This window comes from Meleagris gallopavo, chromosome 6, assembly GCF_905368555.1.
Source record: "Meleagris gallopavo chromosome 6, MGAL_WU_HG_1.1, whole genome shotgun sequence".
Classification (NCBI taxonomy): Eukaryota; Metazoa; Chordata; class Aves; order Galliformes; family Phasianidae; genus Meleagris; species Meleagris gallopavo.
In genome coordinates, this window is record NC_139409.1 from 47,733,963 (window position 1) to 47,754,880 (window position 20,918).

The window sequence follows — 20,918 nt, forward strand, 5'->3', positions numbered from 1 at the left end:
CTCAAGATACCTCCAGTTTCCCCACAGTCCTGGGGCTGCCAGGATGTAACATTCCCAGGCTATTGTGCTGCTCTTTCCACTCTCTGTTTAAAAAGAGAGCAGCAAACCCTGCTGCCTCAAGGGTCGAGCACTGAGCCTGGCAAAGCTATGAGGAGCTGCTGGCTGGAAGAAACAACACGAGCATCTCCTGAGACCTGCAAGAGCACCATGGCCATGCACAAGTATCTTCATTTCAGAGGACAACCTTGGTAGGTTGGCAGCAGCAGCATGTTGTTAAAGTTTTGAAAAGGCCTCTTGTGTTGATGCTGTTTTGGGAGAGTTCTTACAGGATGGCCACTGTCTGTGCTTACATCTCATGTGTGTATTTTTCTCTTCCAACAGGAGTTTGGTTAGTACTGCGTATATTTTCTTTCACATTTTGCAGGAGCCTCTACATGGAGACAGAAACTGCTTTAGTGGTGCAGAAGCTCAATTGGGATTCAGTAGCTCAGTTACAATTACACTGTTGACAATTACAGCTCATTGACATCAGTGTAATCCAAACATGAATAAGTTTTGCCAGGAGAGAGTAGATTCTGAGAAATCTTGTTTGTTTGTTTTTGAACAACAATGGACTTGAACTCTAAGGATGGATAAAACAAGGCTTGGTACTTCTCTTGCTCTCTGAAATTGTATTAAACTTCCCTGGAGTGAAAAAATTCTCAAGGTTTTTGTTGACAACTGCAGAAGAGGCTGTTTCGTTGTTTTTTTTTGTTTGTTTGTTTTTCCTCCAGCTCATTTAGGTCCTTAGGTGGTGTGAACTGTTATGTGTAAATACATGAATATCTGCTTTGTCTCACTCAAGCCTGGCATTTATTTTTTAGCAAGAATTTTTCATTCTACTTTAGAAACTGTACCATTTACATAAGGGCAATTTGTTGTCGCAGTGCCTTGGAGCTCAGGGATGGTACAGGGAGTCTCTCATGCCATGGACCTTCTTTCACAGGGGCAACACAAGGTCTGTTGTTATCCCTGCATTTTGTGCCGGGAGGAGGCCACGTCCTTTATTTACCATCTAAATTCCTAACCCCTAAATCCCAGTATGCTCCTGAGCTGGCCTCAGAGCAGCTTTGTTCGCATTTTTCATCTTCTAAGTATTCCTGAATTTAATAATAAAACTTTGCTTGAGCTGCTTGGGTGGGATCCAAATGAAACTCTGTTGGCAGTGAGACACGGCATAAAGCTTGGGCCACATCAGTGCCTAACTGAAGTTGTATTGAGTTTAACTTACAGTTCCAAAAATTAAAAACTAGCAGTGCATTGGCTCACAGATGTGACGTGCTGACTGTACTTCTATTCTTACCACGTACTTGCAGTGACATACTTTATTGTGTACCTTATGCGAACATTATCAAATAAAATGTTGATCGATCATATTTAAAATATTGTCTTAGCTTGTTGATAGATTAATATGATTATAAATTACACTTTCTAGGTATCAGACATCCCATTAATAATACAGCTGATCTCTAGTATGCTTTAATATACCATATTTTATTATAAGCTTGTCGGTTACATCTTGAAGCTGAACATCTGTGAATGGGATGAAAGATGCTGGGTCAGTCACTGTGGCAAATGAAGTCCAGACTAGTGTGCTCCTCAGCTGCCTGCCTATGGGTGTTAAACAGATAACTGGATGCAGTCTGCCAGCCTAGGTAATCTCTAATTTGTGTGCTGAGGTCCCTAAGGGTCCACTGGTGTTGCTGCTCCATCTAGCATACAGAGCTATTAAGATAAGCACAAAGCTATCCAGCCCTACGTATTTTGTATAATATTCTACAAGTACCCATCTCTGTACAAATGTCGAAGTGTGTAGCTGGCTGTGAAAACATTTATTGGTTTAATCATTTAATGAAATTATTTTTAAAAAGTATGATGCTGTTTCATCTTGCATTATGCATATGACATAGAGTAATGCTACTCTTTTGCTTAGTCTGCAATATCTTGTTGTGATTTTTAATCCTTACCAACCCCTCCTAGGACTGAGCTGAAAAACCTCATATATATGTAAATATATATATATATAAAGATGAGTAAAAGGATCAGCTTTTCAACTAATTTGGCTTTCAGCAATCCAGGAATAAAGCCTTTGAGAAAAAAATCAACATTCTACACCACTGTAATAGGCAAATGTTGCTCTTCCCAAAAGTTTCTCTTCTGAGAGCTCTGTTGTCAGTTCTGTTTGATGTGCCAGTGCCAACAGAAAAGCTGTATGCTTTTCTATGATAGTAAATCTACCCTCTTCTCCTCTCAAATGCCAGTCATGAACAGATACAGGCCCAAGAAGTGTTTGCTTTGCATTTCAGGAACACTGATCACATCAGTCCTGTGTATGGAAATATTTACTGCGATCAGCATTATTCCAATGAAGGAAAACTGAATGAACGAGGTGAGATGTCAGAAGAAAAATGCAATTTGAATCATTCGTTGATATTTGACTATCCTGTGATATCTAGTGGTATCATGCATTTACTGACACCCTGTTATCTAGTGCCAGCTTCCCTGGATTGGTGGGCCCTTTGTGTCAACTCCTACCACCACACTACAAGGTACTAGATATAGTCTCAGGTGGATCCCTTGAAGACAGAAATCCTGGGAAGCTGCTTTAGTTAATCAAGAGAATCCTTCCAGCCCCACATGTAAGTGAATTTTCTGTCATCTCTTGTAATGCTTGCTGGGATTTCATGAGATGCAGAGAAGCACTTGAAGATAAATTAAATTCAAGTGCATGCTTGAAAAAATTATTTATAAAAATGAAAGGACTTCTTTTTCTATGTGCTGCCACTTTGAATGACCCAGAATTATTTACACTGCAATATTGGAAATATCACTGTAATCTTAACTGGGGATTGTGTCTCCATCCTTTTCTTCATCTTCCATAATCGCCGTTTGCTTTTCTTCTGTAAGCAGCTTTGTGCCTTAAAAACGGGGGAGGGGGTGGGGGGAAGAGAGAGAGAGAAAGAAGTAATGGATTTAAAATGCCACTTCCTCATAATATATCGAGATACAAAGAATTTTTTCTATCCGCTCTAATTTTTTTAATCTTAAAGTAGTTTTTCTAACATCTTGGGAGTTGCTCCTCATTTATTTTTGGGACATCCTTCCACTCATGAACTAGAATTGGACCACCATGTTTCTAGCTAAAATTAACAAGCACTCTTAAATTAGCATATTTCTGCTACATCTGAGGAGAGACACTGAAGATTCATCGGGTAACCTGTTTTTAAAAAGGGCTTGGGAAGCTAAAAAAAAAAAAAAAAAGAAAAAGAAAAAAGATCTTGCAAGATGAAATAAATACTATAAACTAATTTTTGTCACTGGGTCAGTTTATGTGAATGTGTATGCATGTTTGCTTTCTCTATGTATACAACAGTATTAGTTTTTGCAAATACAGATGCTACAAGAGACAAAGAGAATACCCACATCAAGCACCATCCCCACTGAAGCTACAGGGTATCAATAAATTACAGAAGCAGCAGAATTATGATTGATGTTAAAATGGACTCAGGTATGTTAGTGAGGACTTTGTGCCAATATTTAAATTACTGAGGTCAGAGATTTGGATATGCTTTGAAGCCTATTCACCCTGGAATATAAGGACAAAAATAAGGCTTCATCACTATCGTGAAGGCACTGATGAAAAATATAACATAAAACTGAAAGACAGTTTGATTTCACAGTTACGAGCACAACACGGGGATTCTATAAACCAGACTCATCGAAAATACATATGCTATGTATCTTTCCAGATGTATTTCTTTCCTCCTAAGCTTTTCTTGATTTTATAGGCAGGTTATGGATCACACCTTCCACAAATCTCTCACATATCTCCTTTCTTTCTTTCTCATACTTGAAACGGTAAGACCTCGAGGCTTTTATGTGACACAGTGATGTCCCAGTTACTGTAGCCGTTCTTGTTCTTAGAGATTAAATTAATAAAGCAAAGAGGGGACAAGGAGAATGCATTAGGAAATATTCTTGATCTCTATTTCAACACTTTGTGTTGTTTTTGCTTGTTTCCAGTAAAAAGCAAGAAGTAAGATATAGTTTATGGCCTCCTTCCTTGGTGCAGAGGTCAACACAGTCTAAAAACAGGATGAGGGTAACCATTGAGTAGAAACCAACAAAATCCCTCCATAATTCAGACTCCTGGTGTTTGCTTTTAGTCTGCACTAACCAACTGAGCTGTTTGGTCAAACCAACTGGTCCTGCTTCTTTCTGCATTGAAAGCGTTCTGAACAGAGAAGGCTTTCAGCCTTCATGAGGTCTGAAAATAGAGCAATACCACACAGGAAGATTTTCTTCAACTTTGGAGTTGAAGTCCCCCCCCCTTTTTTCAAGAGGGGACGAATTAATGAAAATATTAACTGATACTGGTTTTCATTTTAAGTTACTTGTTTCTTGTGAACCAGATGGTTTCACCAGGACCATGAGATAAACTGAAAGGTGAGCATGGATATTATTTTGAAACACAATGGACTTCATTTTTTAAAGTAGCAATAGAGTAAGCACCACTGTTAATAGCAAATAATTATGCTATGTTACAGAGATGGATGTAAATGTTCCCCACCTTGTCTGTTATTCATTATAGACAATTCAGACAAATGGAAACTTTTTTTTTCTATTTTCTTTCTTTTTTTTTTTTTCTTCTTAAAGTATTTGAACTGTGAAAGCACAACTTAAGTGCTCTTAAAATATGAGGTCGGAATGGATCATTTGATGAGGGTTAACCTATCTTTAGAGTAAACTCAGGAATAAGAGATCAGGAATGTAGGATAAATGAAGCTGCCATGTGCTTGATGATCACATCCACTCTCACTCTTATTTGAATACCTCCAGGGAACCTGCTTTAGTAGGGAGGTTGGACTAGATAAATGCCAGGGGTCCTTTCCAACCCCTTCCTTCCCCTAAAATTCTGTGATTCTGTGAATTACAAAGTGTGTTGAATTCTGATGGCATGATTATGTCTTACTAGAGCAGATGCTAGAGTCATCTGGGAGATAGCAGCCAACCAGAAGCCCTCAGCTCTCAGCTGGACCTGCAGCAACAGCATGCCAGATAGTTACCGTGATCAATAGCATCATTATCAGTGAGTAATTCTGGTGACTGATGAACTCCAAAGGTTCCAGTAATGCTCAGGACTCAAAAACTAGAGGAGTATGTAGCCTTGAGTTGCAGGTTACTAACTTTCTAGAACATGGATCACCAGCCATTTCAAGAAAAACTACACATATTTAAATTCAGACTTGTAACATGAAACAATGGAATGGGATGTCTTAATAAAATTATTTCTCTAACACAAAGAAAGGATTTTGGTTTGACACAATGCCGTTTATCACTTGTGGAGAGGGTGTGCTTAGCAGAACACAGTTTGCAAATTCCAAGTTTGAAAGTCTAAGTAAAATGTGGGAATTTGGGAACATTTGTAAATCAGTCTTTCTCTGTTTACCATTAAAGTAAATCATTTCGCCTCCCAGTCTTTATTTTCCAGGCTGTGCAAATTATGAAATGCAGCTCATCCCACATATCATTTTTAAGGATTGGTAGGTTGTTCTGTTAATATCTGCCAAGAGACTTGACAAAATAAAATACAAATTAAGTGCAGTCATGTTTGCCTGAAAGAACTTGCAACTACCTGCAATTTTTATCTAGAGACTAAGAACAAAAAGACTCACAGAGACATGAGAACTTCTATAAGGAAGCTCAGACATAGGCAAAAAATGTTGGCTTACACCAACCATTTGCCATGTACTACCTCAGATCTGTTCCTGAGATGTAAAACACCAAGATGACATCAGTTCCACTTGCTTGCCTACAAACCACTCCTGCAACTGGGCTGGAGGTTACTGGAGTGCTCCAGACATATCCAATGCACAGAAAAGGGGCTGTTCTGCTTCTGCAGTATGCTGAGATTTTCACTGAGCAGGTGAGTTAATATCCTAAAGAAGATACCCTTAACTAGTTTTGTTGGGGATAGGATAGAACAAAGAGTTTGAAACTAGTTTTATCTCTGATCTGATTTAGAAACACTAAGCAGCCACATTTCAGGAACCACACTCCTATATTTGCTGAAACACACAGGCCTGATGATCTCACAAATGCTTCAGTTAAATGAATACACTGGCAGATGAGGATGGCAATAAAGAACATTCCAGAGTGGAGAGCTGGCCTTGGATGGGATTTAAATCACTTACTGCTGTGTACAAGGAAAGAAAGCCATTAGAACAGTGGTTGTATTTAATCTTGCTGTCTGATCACTTCAGAAAACCAAGGCATTGACTGGTTGAAGGGGAGCCAATGGAGATCTGTTCCAGGCTCAGCTATACACACAGGTCTCAACATAATTTCTGCCACTTCACTAGGAGGTTGAAGCCTAAGTATGTTTAGAAGAAGGGGAGGATTTTTTGATGCCTGGGCATTTAGGTTGTCTCAGGCACTGATTTCCTCACTACTACAGACAACAGGGAGATATGGGTTTCTTCAGACAACAGTGCAGACATCCTCATTCAGCAGCCACCTCTATAACTCAATTTCCTAATTGTACCAGATGTTTGCAAGGTGTAAAACCAGTTCTACTTCACATGTATTTTTGTCACTCCCTATATCCAGTTTGGCTTGCTTTATTTGCAAGGATCTGTGGTCACCCAACAGAGAAAAATAAAGTAGTAGAGCACTTGTGACCAATTGGCCAAAGACAAGAGGGATAACAGCTGCCCTTTCAATGCATGTTGATGACAAAGCTATTTGTGTGGGCAGCTGCTTAAAAACAGAATTAATGTTACTACAAACTACAGGAGTGGAGTTTTTCATGTTGCTTATGATACAACTGAAAAAGGGATGCTTGGGAGGGACAAAAATGGGAGATGTAAGAAATTGGAACAACTCAGTCACGGTTCACAAAGGGTACATGTGGCACTGAGTGTGCTGCTCACTGCTGCAATGGCAGGACCAGGAGAATGGGGACAGAAAGGTCCTTCTATATTTATTTAGCACACGTAGCTATGCTAGGGCTTCTCAGGTCTCCAAGTCTATAATTCAGATGCTATTTTGCACCGCCATTCCACAAAAGCTCAGCTTGTTTATTCTCTGTCTGCTACATGATGGGATAACCCTGAAAGTAAACAAGCAGTAAATACTGGACCAGCCCTCAGCCACAATGAGTCACTTATTCACAACAAGACATGAAGTTGCCACCAGCGACTTTCAACCAACAGAACTGTGTATGTTGGTATATCTTGAAGAAAAAAATGTACATCCTAAGAGCAAAGACAGAATCAAATTCACACAGGCTGTTTTTCCCTGGAGAGGAGCAGAAGTTTGCCAGAGGGAGTCAACCATTAGAAAACAGACACATAGAGCAGGATCTGGAAGGAAAAGTCTGCAGGGAAAGGAAGCATCTGGAAGGCTGCTTTGAATTCATGCTGAGTGCTGGACAGTATATTAGACAGTGTATTCACCAGTAGACACGGAGGTGTAATTGGAAGTGTAATTGAAAACCTTAAAAAAAAGAATTATTTTCTGTCATTCCCCTGTGGCAAATGAACATACTTTGAAATTTGCCACACTTTTGAAAGTTACTGCAGTTTTCCTCTTTTTATTGTGTTCTTTCCTTTTGTATTTTGTGATTACTAAGCCGTTTGAGGACTACAACACATTTCTTTTGCAACAAAAATGTATTGACTTCTCTTTCTATAAACATTTTTAAAGAGGAAGTCTTCATGGGAGGCAAGAGGTGAAGATGATTAAAATGATTCTTATTTCTCCCTTAAATGCCTACTTGAGTTAATTAATGCTAGGCTACAAATAAGAAATAATAAGTAACTAGATACTAACCATAGTACTGTTGAGATGTGTCAAGGAAACAATTTATTCTTGCTGCATCCCCTTAGCTAGCAATTACTTTCAAACCAAAACAAGAATCAAACATTTCAGCACTGTCACAGTAAAAACATTTCACTTTTAGTTTCTATCAAACATTTTTCACTTTTAGATTCTCCACTGCATAGATCCTGAAGTCCAAAGGACACACAGCATCTTGGAAGGTGCGAAAATGGCTGAAGGCGATTTTTTTTGAACTGACCAAAATAATCCCTCAACACTCTTCCAAAGTCCACAGAAAGAGTAGGCCTCATGTATAAAGCATAAAACATTCCTTAAAAATTATTTGATAAACTTGGCCTCCACTTCTGTTTCTGAATTGCTCTCCTAAAGACTGATTTTTTTTCCTAATTATTTGTCCTGTGAAATTTCAGGTAATTTTCTTGGTAATTTCCTCGAGCAATTATATAAGTAGTTAATTATCAGTACTCTATATTAAATATTTCAAAGTGGAGCATTTGCAATTGGGCTCAGAAGTTTTATGATAGATTTCTTGTAACTTCCCCCAGCAAATGATTGGACCATTGACTCATTTGCAGCATGCTGCTTTAATGATGCAAGCCATTCAAGTGCTTGAGTTCAATGAGCCAGGAGCTAGTATTTGTCATGCTTGCTGCCATGTTCATGATCCTGTAAACTTAGCCATATTCATTTGTTCTAAGGAGCTCCATAATGGTTAATGTAAGATGGCTAAATGAAAAAAAATATTGCATGTTTGAATCAGTTGTAAAGGATTAGATCTCTCCTATGAAGAAAGGTTGAGGGAACTGGGCTTGTTTAGCTTGGAGAAGGGAAGGCTCCAGGGAGACCTCATTGTGGCCTTCCAGAACTTGAAGGCAGTGTATAAACAGGAGGGGAATGGCTGTTTACGAGGGTGAATACTGACAGGACAAGGGGGAATGGTTTTAAACTGAGACAGGGGAGGTTTAGGTTAGCTATTAGGAGGTAGTTTTTCACCCAGAGGGTGGTGAAGCACTGGAACAGGTTGCCCAAGGAGGCTGTGGATGCCCCATCCCTGGAGGCATTCAAGGCCAGGCTGGATGTGGCTCTGGACAGCCTGGTCTGCTGGTTGGTGCAGGGGGTTGGAACTGGATGATCATTGTGGTCCTTTTCAACCCAGGCCATTGTATGATTGTATGATGCTATGATGTTATGATTCTAGATTCACAAGGAAAGGAGATGTCTACAAATGAAGGCACTTATTGTGACTGTTGGAGCCATTTGCATGCCTTGTATTTTTTATCTGTGCAGAAAATTCCATGAGTACCTAAAACTCAGGTGCTTAATGTACTCAGCTGTTGGTTAGTCACTCAGGGCCAAAACTGCTGTCTCAGAACCTCTTCAGCTAGCTAGTATATCTCACCGTTGCAGTAGTGCCAACCCACAGCAGACCTTGTTTCATACTAGAGTTTCCTGAGGGAACTGAAGTTTTCAAGTTTCAGCACTTGTTTTGAAACTGAGGCTTGTTTGTTTGCTTTTTCCTTCATTTGTTCATTCATTCATTCTTTTGCTCCATCCTGTGGTTAAGAAACAGCTGGTGTATAGTATACAAACTTGCATGTTTCTTGCACCCATGGTTAGCAGCAGTAATTAACACTTCCAAAGCGCTTTACATATTGAGAGACCTTCAGAAACATTGATGAACTGAGGCTTTTCTGTGATAGAAAAACATGGGAAACTCAACAAACAAAGGGTCTTAGGGCCAAAACATGGATGGCTGAATCCATATGCTCATTGAACAAATTAGCTGCTGCACTGCGTATTGTGCCAGAAGCACAGAACTGTCTTTAAGGTGCAGTTAACTACAAGTTCACAGCTTGGTTTCCTCAGTGTAGATTCAAATTAACAGGGGGTTCATCAGAACAGCTTTGCTCCAGGATATTTGAGGCCGTGTGAGTTACATGACCTTAAAATTTGCGTGTGCTCTAGTTTGAAAAGGAGGGCAGTGGTTGGATTTTCACAAAAAACAAGATAGTCTTTACATGAGATAATCAAGTGATACCATGTCTTCTCTCATTCCCCCTTCAGGTCTATCTAACATGAGTAATGGGTACAGAAAAGTCTTTCAATGAACCACCACACAAAATACTGGATATTTTGATCACATAGGTCCAGGTACCAGCAAACACTGCTGAGTACACTTGGCAGAACAACCTCCATCCAGCCTAGGAGCAACTTCAGCTAAGTTTCTTACCTATTATCAAAGGTGGGATGTGTATTGCAGGTGTATCTTTTCTCCTGGGCTTTTTCTGCTCCAGTTCGGTGATCTGAGAGCCCTGACTCACTCTCTCTCTCTGTGGCTTCTCTGAGATACCATACCTTTTCAGCAGATTATCAGAAAAGTCTGAAAGTATGCCTGCAGGCAAGAATTAAAGAAAATGTCAGTTCAGATTTGTTTACACTGAAGAAATCTGCATCTGTATGACTATCCTAATGACTACTAATACTACTATGCACTTTCCCAATGAGTGCATAATCTGCTCAGCATCGTATACATTCTTTTCTGGCTTTGCAACAGTGCACATTTCCCTCAAGTCAGTTACATCCCATAGAGTATGTGCAGCGGTGGTCTGAGGCTAGCTGGTCTCTGGCTCTATGCCATGGGCCGAACTGCAACCCAGTAATCAGTAATCATGGTGAAGATGAGTGGGATCTTCTATTTCCAGAAACTTAGATATATTATCAAAGCCGTTTAATCATATGGATGTTTAATCTTCTTCTCATGAGCTATACGGCTACTCAGAAATTGCCTATTTAAACTAGTGAAATGCTATAATTCTTCATACACACTTGGGGCACAAAATGCAGCTTTCCAGATCTGAGCGATTTTCTAAAAGAGAATTACTGAAAGGCAGATACACATGAAAACTGAAGAGCCAGGGGCAAGGAGTTACAAATACTGAAAAACCTCAATGCTTGCTTTTCACTCTGTAAGTGTGAACTGTTGGAGGCACACAGGAGACCACACAGATGCTTAGTGGTTAACTCCTATGTATGTAGCATGGGAAGAAGTCAGTGCACTTGATACAAGAGCACAACTCAGTCCCCAGGGAGCATACAAGGAGTGTTTGTTAGCAGAGGAATGAGATAATCATTCATTCCCCCTGCTGATCTTGAAAAACCACCTGGTTTCAGAGACAGTCTACTCCACACTCTTCCCTTCCCCAGGTTGATGGCATTCAGCTCTTGAGCTGCAGAGGTATGTCAATATACAGCAGCACAGAGCATCATACAAGGAGTTCCTTTGTCACTGCGGTGGTTTCTGGCTTTCCTAAACACCCAGCCTTTGCCAGAATCCCTGCATGCACAAGCACTCTGTGATTTCCAGGAGGAGCAGGCTCCATGCTTCTCCAGCTTCCTCCCAGAGTCCCTCCCCGGGCAGGAGGAGCTTCAGGGCACAAACTGGATCCTCCCCATTCCTCTGCCTTATTGGGAGCACGTGGCATGGAGCCGTGTTCCCGTCTGCTTCCACAAGGATGTAAGTAGATCTGTGGATCTTTGCCCAGCTTCAGTCCGCTCTTACATAGTGAGATTTCAAAGAGATGTACTGCTTACCTGTTAGGGGTGGTGGGGTGTGTATAGCTGGCGTGTCTTTTCTCCTTGGCTTTTTTTGCTCCTGTTCAGTATTTTGGGAAGGCTGGATAGTTTTACCTTTTCTTGGTTTCTTCTTGAGATCACAGCTCTTAATCAGCTGTTCTGAAAGATCTTCTGCAGAAAAAAAGAAAAAAAAAAGGATAGAGAGTGAAGCAGAGGGGAAATAATAAAACAGATGGTGAAAAGAAAAGCCTGAATAATACAGCTTTCATCCAAGAAGACTGAAATGACTGTGGAGAAAGAACTCCTAAGTAGGAAGTCAGTACAAGAGGCCTCTGTGCCATACTACGTGTACATACTACTGAGTGACTTTGGTGGTCCTTCTGCTTTGTAGGTGGTAGGCATAAAGCAGGGGATGAAGCTGTGGGCAGCGGTGTGCTACGTGGCTGAGGAAAGCTGCACCGTCGTTTTCCCGCTCAGCTCTAAGTGTGGGGCTGTTTCCTCAAGAGTTACAAGGGCACTTTTGTGAGGGAAAGATTGATCTGTGTGAGGTCAGTCGGAGGTACTAGCAAACAAAGCCGGCATATTGTTCCCTTCAGGAGCTGGCTTTGTTTCCGGAGCCACGGAGCAATCGGTATTCACTTTTGATTTACATAACATTGCACTGGATTTTTGGCTTTCTCTTAAATTGAGGCTTGTCTTGAGTGACTCAGATGGTGGGCATGGTTTTTCTGCAAGGATCTGCATTTCTGGGTGCTCATGCAAGCTGAAAAAGTTGTCTAGCCTGTCATTAGCATCATCATGCAGACCAAAGCTTTGATTTCTCAGATGTTTCTTGCTTGGCTTCAGCAGAGTCCCCCAGCCCTGTGGACAATCTCCTGATTAACCATCCTGGAAGACACAGACCATTTTTTCTGCCCTCTAAGGCTTCCTGAATGGTATTAATGAACTCATTTAACCTCCTATTGCCTCCGTTTCTCATCTATAGACAGGAACTAGTTCTGTACTTAAATAAAAAATGTTGTGGAGCAATTATGTTGAGTACACCAGCAATTGCTAGAAGTGTTGTGGCAGACAAGACAAGCATACCTTCCTTGTAGGGCAGACCAAGAAAGTTTATAAAATTTGCTGGCCTAACACTTTTTTTTCTTGTCAAACAACTGAAACTGCACTGTTTTCGTATTGTGATTGCAAAGCTAAAAAGTGAGCAAATGTTTCTTGGTTTCTGGGCTTCTGAATCTTTATAATGATTTTGCCAGGATACAGTGAAGTAATAGCATCTGAAACTGAGGCAAAGATCATGAATATACAAAAAGCACATCTATCAAGTGTGAAGTCTGGTATATAGGTATATGGTGGAGCGAAAAAATCTCTGGAACTGTCAGTGCAAAAGTTAACATGCGAAATAGGTTCAGAGAGGAAACAACTGAAAATGAAGAAGAAAAAAGTGCTTAGCCCACTCCATTAGAGAAAAAGGGGGGTATGTAGAATCTGTTACTTCAATTGCATGTAGAATACTTATTTAGGAAAGATCCAGCTATATGGCTTCAGTTTATTGTTGTACAAATGAAGAAAGTGCTCAATTGAAAAGAACAATGACTTTTCCATTTTTCCTCATTAATTAACTTTGTTCTAGAGCTTCAGCTAATATTTATATGCAAGGAAGAAAAACACTCTTTGCCTTTCCATCTGGCATCAGAAATGTCAGCAGAAGGTGTAATCTATCGAGTTTCACAAGGACTCAGTTGTATTGCTGGAGGGGAAAACCAGCAACTGGACAGGGCCTAATGATATGTAGAAACACCTCTCCAATTTCTGCAGTGACATCATCTAATAACACTTACCTAAATGGTTGCAGTGTGAATCTCGCTTGTCCAGTCTGTCTTCTGGGATATCAAGTGGCTGAACACATTCTGTTGACATCATTGAAATGGGTTTTTTCTCCCCCTTTGAAACTACAGCACACACACGCACACACACAAAAAAAAAAGAGAGAAAAAGAAAAGCAGCAGCATGACATAAAACAGACATGTTGGTGTTATGTATCCACTTGCAAGCCAGATTGAGGGAAGCTTTTGTCTTCAGCTGCTTTCTGTCATACAGTCTGCTGACCTGATTTTACCCAAGCATGCTAAGAGATGCACATATTCACAGTCTTTGTTACATGTGTGATATCCCATTTTTCCACCAACACTGGTGTATGCGACCCACAGAAGCACAGAAAATATGTTGGCTCTGCAGAAGAATATCGACCTTAATCATCCAGAAAGTGCTATCGCATACAGGAAATAAATGCTAGGAAATAGAATATTTTCTGATTTTCTTCTATATTATGTTCTCAACTGTAAAATAATTGTCATAATTGGTGTTTACTATGCAATCTAACTTTAATTATGAATGATGAAGAGTTATTTCTTATAATTCCAGTTGTAGATACCCCCAAAGACCCAGATGTGAGAGCTGACTCTGGAAGTCAGCCAGTGTCCACAGGCTCTGGAGCCAGCATGAGGACTGCATCCTCATGGCCTTGGTAGGGGCACTGGGGACCCATGTCATAAGGCTGCTTAAGTGCCCGTGGTCTATAGAACTCTTTGGATTGCTATTTTGTTCTTCAAGGCTTTTTATCCCCTCTTAGGCACAAGTGTAAAGGCCCTGGAGTCCAGCTTCCTACCTGAGAATCCCCAGCATTCCCCAAAGGTTTGAAGCTTTGATGCTTTGAAGCTACCAAGCGTGGTAGTTTCCTGCTCATGACCTCTGTTCTCTGTTTTGGGGGAATAAGAGCACACTGGCTTCCTTGTAGGGAACAGGAAAGCGGTGAAGGAAGAGAATCAGCAGGAGACTGCATCAACAGTAGAAGAAATTGGAAAAAAATGGAGGAAGGTAGATGGAGGTGAAGAAGAAGAAAAGATAAATAACAGAGAAAGGTGAAAGAAAATGCAATCAGAGAAAAACAGAAAAGAGGAAGACAGGACGAGAGAACAGGAGACTGTACTGTGTGAGTATATTTTGATCTTGCTGCAGGCCAAGAAATTACCTATAATATTTCTCTGAAAATTGCAGCTGTTTGTTAGCGAGAAAGTGAACATTAGGTCAGTTAACCTCATTTCTATGACTAAAACTTGCATCTATATTAAGAACAATTAAACCTCAAGCAAAATCTAGTAACATAAATATTTGCCAAACAAAATATGAAAGGTCGCAATCATACCATGCAATGAGCTAGTCCTTCAGGGAATGGAAAAACATGTCCTAAACTCCAGTGACTTCAAAGTAAATGCAACAATATTAAATTACAGTAATAAATGTCAGGAACGTTGACTCATAATGTACTTAGGGAATTAACTACCATACCCATCAGTATTTAAAATTCACAGAAATTTGTAAAATTCGATGCATTCATAAATACCCTACTGAATAAAGCCTGGACCCAGGCTTCAACCACGGAAGATCTGGTCCAGTCCAACATCATGTCTGTACTATAGGGTTATACCACCTGGAAACTTTGTTGGCCTTTAACAAAAGTAAATAAAACAACAGCTTTCACTTAGGAAGACCCTTCATAAAGAAATCTTTGAATGCATCTTAGCATGGTATGGTTGCTCTGTTTATTGACTGTATAAATAATCTGTAGCTAAGGCTTAAGACATAACAGCCAATGTTTCATTTAAAACATAAACATATATTATCTGGCCATACGAAAGGACACACTACACTTTGTGATTTGATGGAGAAACTGTTTATTTCTTTAGTGCTATTTGATTTTATGGGATTTGATTAAGTTACGTTGGCTGTTAGCTAAATATTATGACTGTGCTGGTAATGTTCTTTCCTGAAGATTGTCCTATTTAGAAAGTTTTCAGTAAAATTAAAGATGACATTTCCGATTATGGACTTTTTAAAACTAGTCTTGGGTGAAAAATTGTGGAGATACATAGTAAAATCTACTTGTAAGATTAGTAATAACTTACACTGGCTAGCCATACCTTATAAAATCTAATTAACTTTGATTTGATTTCTCTAAGTTGCTTCCTTGAGTTGTTTCACCTCAGGAAAATCAAGTTTGTAAAGAGACTTCGTCTAGGATTCTTATATGTAACTGTAAGACTTCCTTGTCAATTTTTTCTTAATAGTTAGAAAAATAATGTTTTAAAATAAATCTTTTAGATCTGCCTTTATATTTTCACAGATGACAGGCCCACAGCAACTGCAGTGCTTTAAAACACGCCTTTACAGGCTAACTTCTGACCCCTCTGTTTTGAAGTTTGCCCCACAGAAAAGTTTGCCTAGCTCACAAATATGCTTCCACACTGCACTTTGTTACAAAAGAACACAAAGAAAAGAAGAACCAGAATGCATAGTGAGATTTGGTGTCTTTGGTCTATATATGTTGCATACAATGTGTGAATTGTTGAGTGATGCCATTTCCTACTGCTGTGCATTACACAAAAGCCTTTCATTCAAAAAAAGGAGGTGATGTATGTGAGGATTGTAATGGTGCTTTCCCAAACCACTAAAATCAATTCCAGACACTGAAGAAACAGATTCCCCTGTAATGTTTCATGTGGAAGGAAGACTACTACAGTGACTGCATGAAGTCATTAGTATGCCTTTACAAATGGAAGCACATTCTCGGCTCTTAGTGTGTTAAGTGCAACTCCTTTCCTACCAGCCTTCATGCTAACAGTTTGCACTCTGCTGCAGTCAGTCACCTTTGTGGGTAATGCCTGCCTTTTACATGGAGGTCAGTGATTTTTTTTCTCGCACTCTGTTGTACCTCTCAACATAATGAGCCACATTCATCCTTGGTGCTGCTTTAATGCTTGCAGTGAAGCTCTAAATCACACTCAGCAGGAGACACTGTCTAAAATGGATATAGATTTTTCCATACGAGTTAGAATTCAGTAGTCACTTAGCCTGAGACTACCTTCTGTACAACACAGCCAGGCTATAACACTATCTTGCAGAGCAGTGTGCTCTCAAAGGAGTCACCTGTAGTCTCTTACTGTTGGGAAACGACAGAGCAGAGGTGCCTTAAATGCTTCTGAAAAGGCTGAGAATGAGTTCTGTGTTTTTCCTGTGTAACTTTTTTTCCTTGTAAAAGCATTTGGCAATAAACAGGGTGGGCTCAACTTACAGACAGAGAAAAGAGCAAGGAATAACAAGGCGAGCTGAAAAGTGTTGATATGGCTGAAAGCTGTTCCAGCATTGTGTGGATTATTTGTCATGCTGATCACTGTCATATAACAGCACTCAAACATGTACACTTGTAAAAGACGAGGATTCACACGGAAAATGTCTAAAATTTTCTCTTCCTAAATTGCACCTTTGTTATTAAGTAGCTTACAGCAAAACTCTGAATTTATTAATTAATTTACTCTTTCAGAAGTCTTTGTAGAGTGCCCTGGTATGGCTACACAAAGGAGCTCCTACTACTCACTAACATAGTTTTAAAGCATACGTACACACACATACATGCAAATTATAGGATTCCTTTCTTTCCCTAAATTATGGGGCTTCATCAAACAGTCCACCAATGCATTTAATTCTAGGATTCCATTAAATATAAATATTTTGCCTAGAGATGGACAAAGAGACAGGGTTGTTGGCTTTTTTTTTTTACTATTTTGGTGTATAGTTGGTTTGATGTATGAATACTTATCTCAAGTGATCACTCTGGAGCTTAATGAAAACTCAGCAAAGATACACTAACAGAGTTCTACCAAAACAATTTAAATCTCTTGAGGTCCTTTGATCATGTGACATTCAAGCCATCTTAAAATGAAATCTCATGAGAAAAGTCTCCCTTATAAGACAGGAAACAAAAGCTGTGAGAATAAATCTGAAGAGCTGGACTTTTCTCATTTGATCCCAACCTTGGTACAGAAGTGGCTTTGCTTAGACTAAAGTTGCTCTGCATTTCTTGCCTGCTTCTAGGATCTGAAAGTCTGTAGGTGCTAGGCTGCTACATGGAAATTATAAACATGTTGATTTGGATCTAAACTCAAGATACAATACCGTTCTCAAAGAAGTCATCCGTAGATGACTGTAATCACCCATAAAATGGAGAATTTTCTGACCTGCAGTTCTTACGCAATTTTACTGGGGCTAACTGGCCATAGATATCAGGACTCTTCACCACCAAGGACATCACTTGCTATGTATACAAGTAATTACCTTTTATTATTTTCCTTAGAATTTGTGAACTGGCCCTTTGTAAAGTCTCCACAAAGTCTGCTTCTGAGGACTTCAGCAGACCATCTACTGCTGTCTGTAAGTATACAGATTTTTAATATTTATTTATTATTTGCTCAGAAGAATGTTTTGTTTCCACAACTGGCAAAAACCTCCAAGAAAAAGCATGCACTAGTTTGCAGGCCACGCCTCATCGTTAAAGATACCCATGGCATGTTGACTTGGATACTACCTAAATGAAAGTACTCTCAAGGGCATTCTTTTGTTAGTTGGCAGTTGGCAACCTAATCTGAATTTAATTGGTATTTATTTTGATATGTGGATGATAACGTTGCCACCTAAGCCTGTATGACATGAGCTACTTATCTCTTCCTGGACCCAGAGCACATTTCTGCCATGAGCAACATGGTACAGGTCTTGGGGCAGCCAGACAGCCAAAATGTGAGGCTGTGTACTCCTGTCAGAAGGATGAGGGAAGTAGTGAGTTGCTCTTTGTTTTTCTTCTAATTGCATTTGTTGTGAGAGAACTGAAAAGCCAAAACAGAGTTCCTGGGCTGCCTGGGATGAATTAGCCCCTTGCCATGCTCTTGCTTGAATTGGCTTCAGAGGCCAGAATGCTACTGGAAGAAGCTGCTCAGCAGCAGAAGTGTAGACAATGGGGGCCCTGGGTTGACGTGGCAAGCATGCATGCTTGTCTGCATCCCTGCATGCATGGGCCTGGCCTTGCTAGCACCCAACAGTTGGAAATGGGAACAAGTGGGACTATTTCACAATGCGAGGTACGAACCAGAAGCTGGACTGCAGCAATTAATGCTCTGAGATCTGTTCTTTGCTACATTGCCCAAACAGCTGCTCAGGCATTGGAGTTTCCCACTGAGACTGGAGTATCTCTTTCCCTCATGTATACCCTTATGCTCTACAGACAAGTTTTGAATCTTTTTTTTTTTTCATTCTTTTGCCCCTCTCAGTCTGATTTCAGTGTACCCCTGAGCAAGGAGGGATGGTCAAGCTCCCAACACCCTCACCAGCTCTTTTCTTTCAGTAAACCTATGTAGGAGGGAAAAAAAGACTTGCCTGTGCTTCTGTTGCATGTACTCTGCAAGCTCCTACAATAGGCATCTTATCATTGACAAGTATGTAAAGAGAGACTGAGATATCCTTATCTGGGTCTAGGCATCTTGCACCCACCTTCCAGTCACAGAGCTCATCTGAAACAGCTCAAGGGGCACAGGGAACAGTGTTGTGCCTGTGTCTGTTGGTCTCCTCCAGCTCATGCTCAGCAGAAAGCCTTGGCTTCTCTACAAGGCTTTTCTATCTGCACCCATTCTCTGGTCCTCTACAACTACTTCCCAGGTACATCTTGTAAACAAGACCAGGCAACTCATCTACTGCTGCTGGAAAAGAAAATAGATGTCCTAAAAATAGAAAGTCTGGGCATTCTTGCCTCGAGCTCCAAACTTTCTGTTACAAGTTCTGCTATATTTTTAACATTACCCTATTGAGGTGATGTCTTCCTGGGCATAGAGAACAGCTTCATGCTACTTTTCCTTCAATTATTTGAGCACTAGCTGCTCTCTCCAGACGTTCTTGTTAGATTAGTCTGATATTTATTTTCTAAAGCATGCTTAAAACTTCTTAGGAAACTTGTTGTTTGAAAGCCCGATGCTGGAGTATTCCTCCACTGAAACCTTCACTATTAATAATTGCACAAATGTAATACTGTCTCATACTGTCTGGAAGCAGGTTTTTGTGCACTTCTAGGGGCTAGTTCAAAACCAGCCTGAACAGTGACTACCACTACCTCCCATAAACTTGTAGAAAAGCAATTCCAGTGGTTAAACTTTGAAAAACATACAAGATACTTTTGCATAAGTTCTTGCTGCAAAGTTTTTCTCTTTTGAGAAAATAAATAATGGAAAACCTTCCTTAATTATTTCCTCATGGTGCAAACCAGCTCTCACATGTGCCAACCCTTCACAATGGCATAGGGAGTCACAGTACCAGCTCCTTGCAAAGTGTCCACCCCACTGTAGAAGTTAATTGAAGCTGTTTTCTCTCATGTCTTCCCTTCCCAAGAATCCATCCCCCACATTTCAGCCCCAGTATGGCATCACCCTGTATGGGAGCATCCCCAGCCAGCTTCCCATGGGATGGGGATGGGTGACATGAGATTTGCCTTGCTGAAGGAGAGAGAAGAAAAAAAGAAAAGAGCAAAGCAAGAGGTGCCAGAGGCAGGAGGGAGGCTGCAGTACTCACGGAGCGGTGGCAGATAGATTGCGATTCAGCGTTGGGTTTCTGGACTTCCAACGTCCCGAGCTGGGTTCCGCGAGCACTGCTACTCCCTTATCAAGGGAGCGGTGGGAGCGGTTGCTATGGCAATGTCGGGATCAGGAGTCCTCTGGGAGGCTGGGACTCTGCATCCCCGCTCCTCTGCACCCAGTGGGTTTTGGTGGGGGATGCCGGCAGCACCTCAAGGAGAAGGCATCTCTCTGGTCAGACGCTCAGGGCAGTGGGAGGGAGGTGGAGGATTCAGAGTGCAGTGGAGGGAGCCAAAAGGCGAGCCGCAGCCACTGTGTTGAGAGGCGCAAGGGGAATGGCGAGGGGAGGGAGCGAGGCTGCTGCCGTTTGGGACCCAGGGGAGAGCCGAGGATAAAAGTGGAGCAAGCAGGCAGGGCACGTGTCTGGGAACAGAACCAGGAGCACGGAAAGTGACGGGCACGCTGAGGTTCAGCGGTGACTGCAGCGTTTGTGTGTGCATCTGGCCACAACTAGTTACACAAGCAGGGTATTTATGAGGCCAGGCAGGGAGTCTTCTGCGGCTGCCAGCTGTTTGCCAGTGGAGACCACTCTCCCCTATTTTAGCCCGCTGCATTGGATGAAGCTGTTATTCCAACTGAGGGAAAAATATACAAACATGCTTGACGTTAGAAAAGCTCTGGGAGAAACACTCAGTGGTGGGATTGTGAACTGCTCCACTCCTGGTATGCATTTGCAACAAAAACGCCTTTTTCTATCCCCTTTCATTAAAATATCCTTTAGCACCATGAGTGCTCACAGACTTTTTTCTTCCCATTATCTTCACATTTTTTCCCCCAGTCAGTAACTGCAGTTCAGCTGCCAGAACATGCTCTGCATGCTTTGAATTAGTTGGGGTTTCTTTCATAAATAATATATTGTACAGATGGCCCAGAGGGGCAAAGTGCTAATTCCCATATCTGAAATTGTGCAGCACCCTCAGGTCCTCTATGCTTCAGACATAAGGCACAGACCAAAGC

At 40.8% G+C, this 20,918-nt stretch overlaps 1 protein-coding gene across 1 annotated transcript; it reads right to left on the reverse strand.

Moving 5' to 3' along the window:
• Positions 1-1,536: 1,536 nt before the first annotated feature.
• Positions 1,537-20,245, reverse strand: PPP1R17 (protein phosphatase 1 regulatory subunit 17). Its single transcript, XM_003207312.5, has 5 exons — positions 19,900-20,245; positions 13,296-13,406; positions 11,473-11,625; positions 10,112-10,273; positions 1,537-2,957 (listed from the first exon to the last, which is right to left on the reverse strand). Exons 2-5 carry the CDS (start codon positions 13,375-13,377, stop codon positions 2,878-2,880), a joined length of 477 nt encoding a protein of 158 aa, XP_003207360.1. The 5' UTR covers positions 13,378-13,406; positions 19,900-20,245; the 3' UTR covers positions 1,537-2,877.
• Positions 20,246-20,918: the final 673 nt, after the last annotated feature.

Excerpts from the sequence above, each read along its gene's own strand:
- PPP1R17 (XM_003207312.5), bottom strand. The coding sequence starts at position 13,377 with ATGATGTCAACAGAATGTGTTCAGCCACTTGATATCCCAGAAGACAGA. Across the intron at positions 11,626-13,295 it reads TTCACACTGCAACCATTTAG|AAGATCTTTCAGAACAGCTG; the intron begins GTAAGTGTTATT and ends TTTTTTCTGCAG. Across the intron at positions 2,958-10,111 it reads CATCCCACCTTTGATAATAG|GCACAAAGCTGCTTACAGAA; the intron begins GTAAGAAACTTA and ends CCCGTTTTTAAG.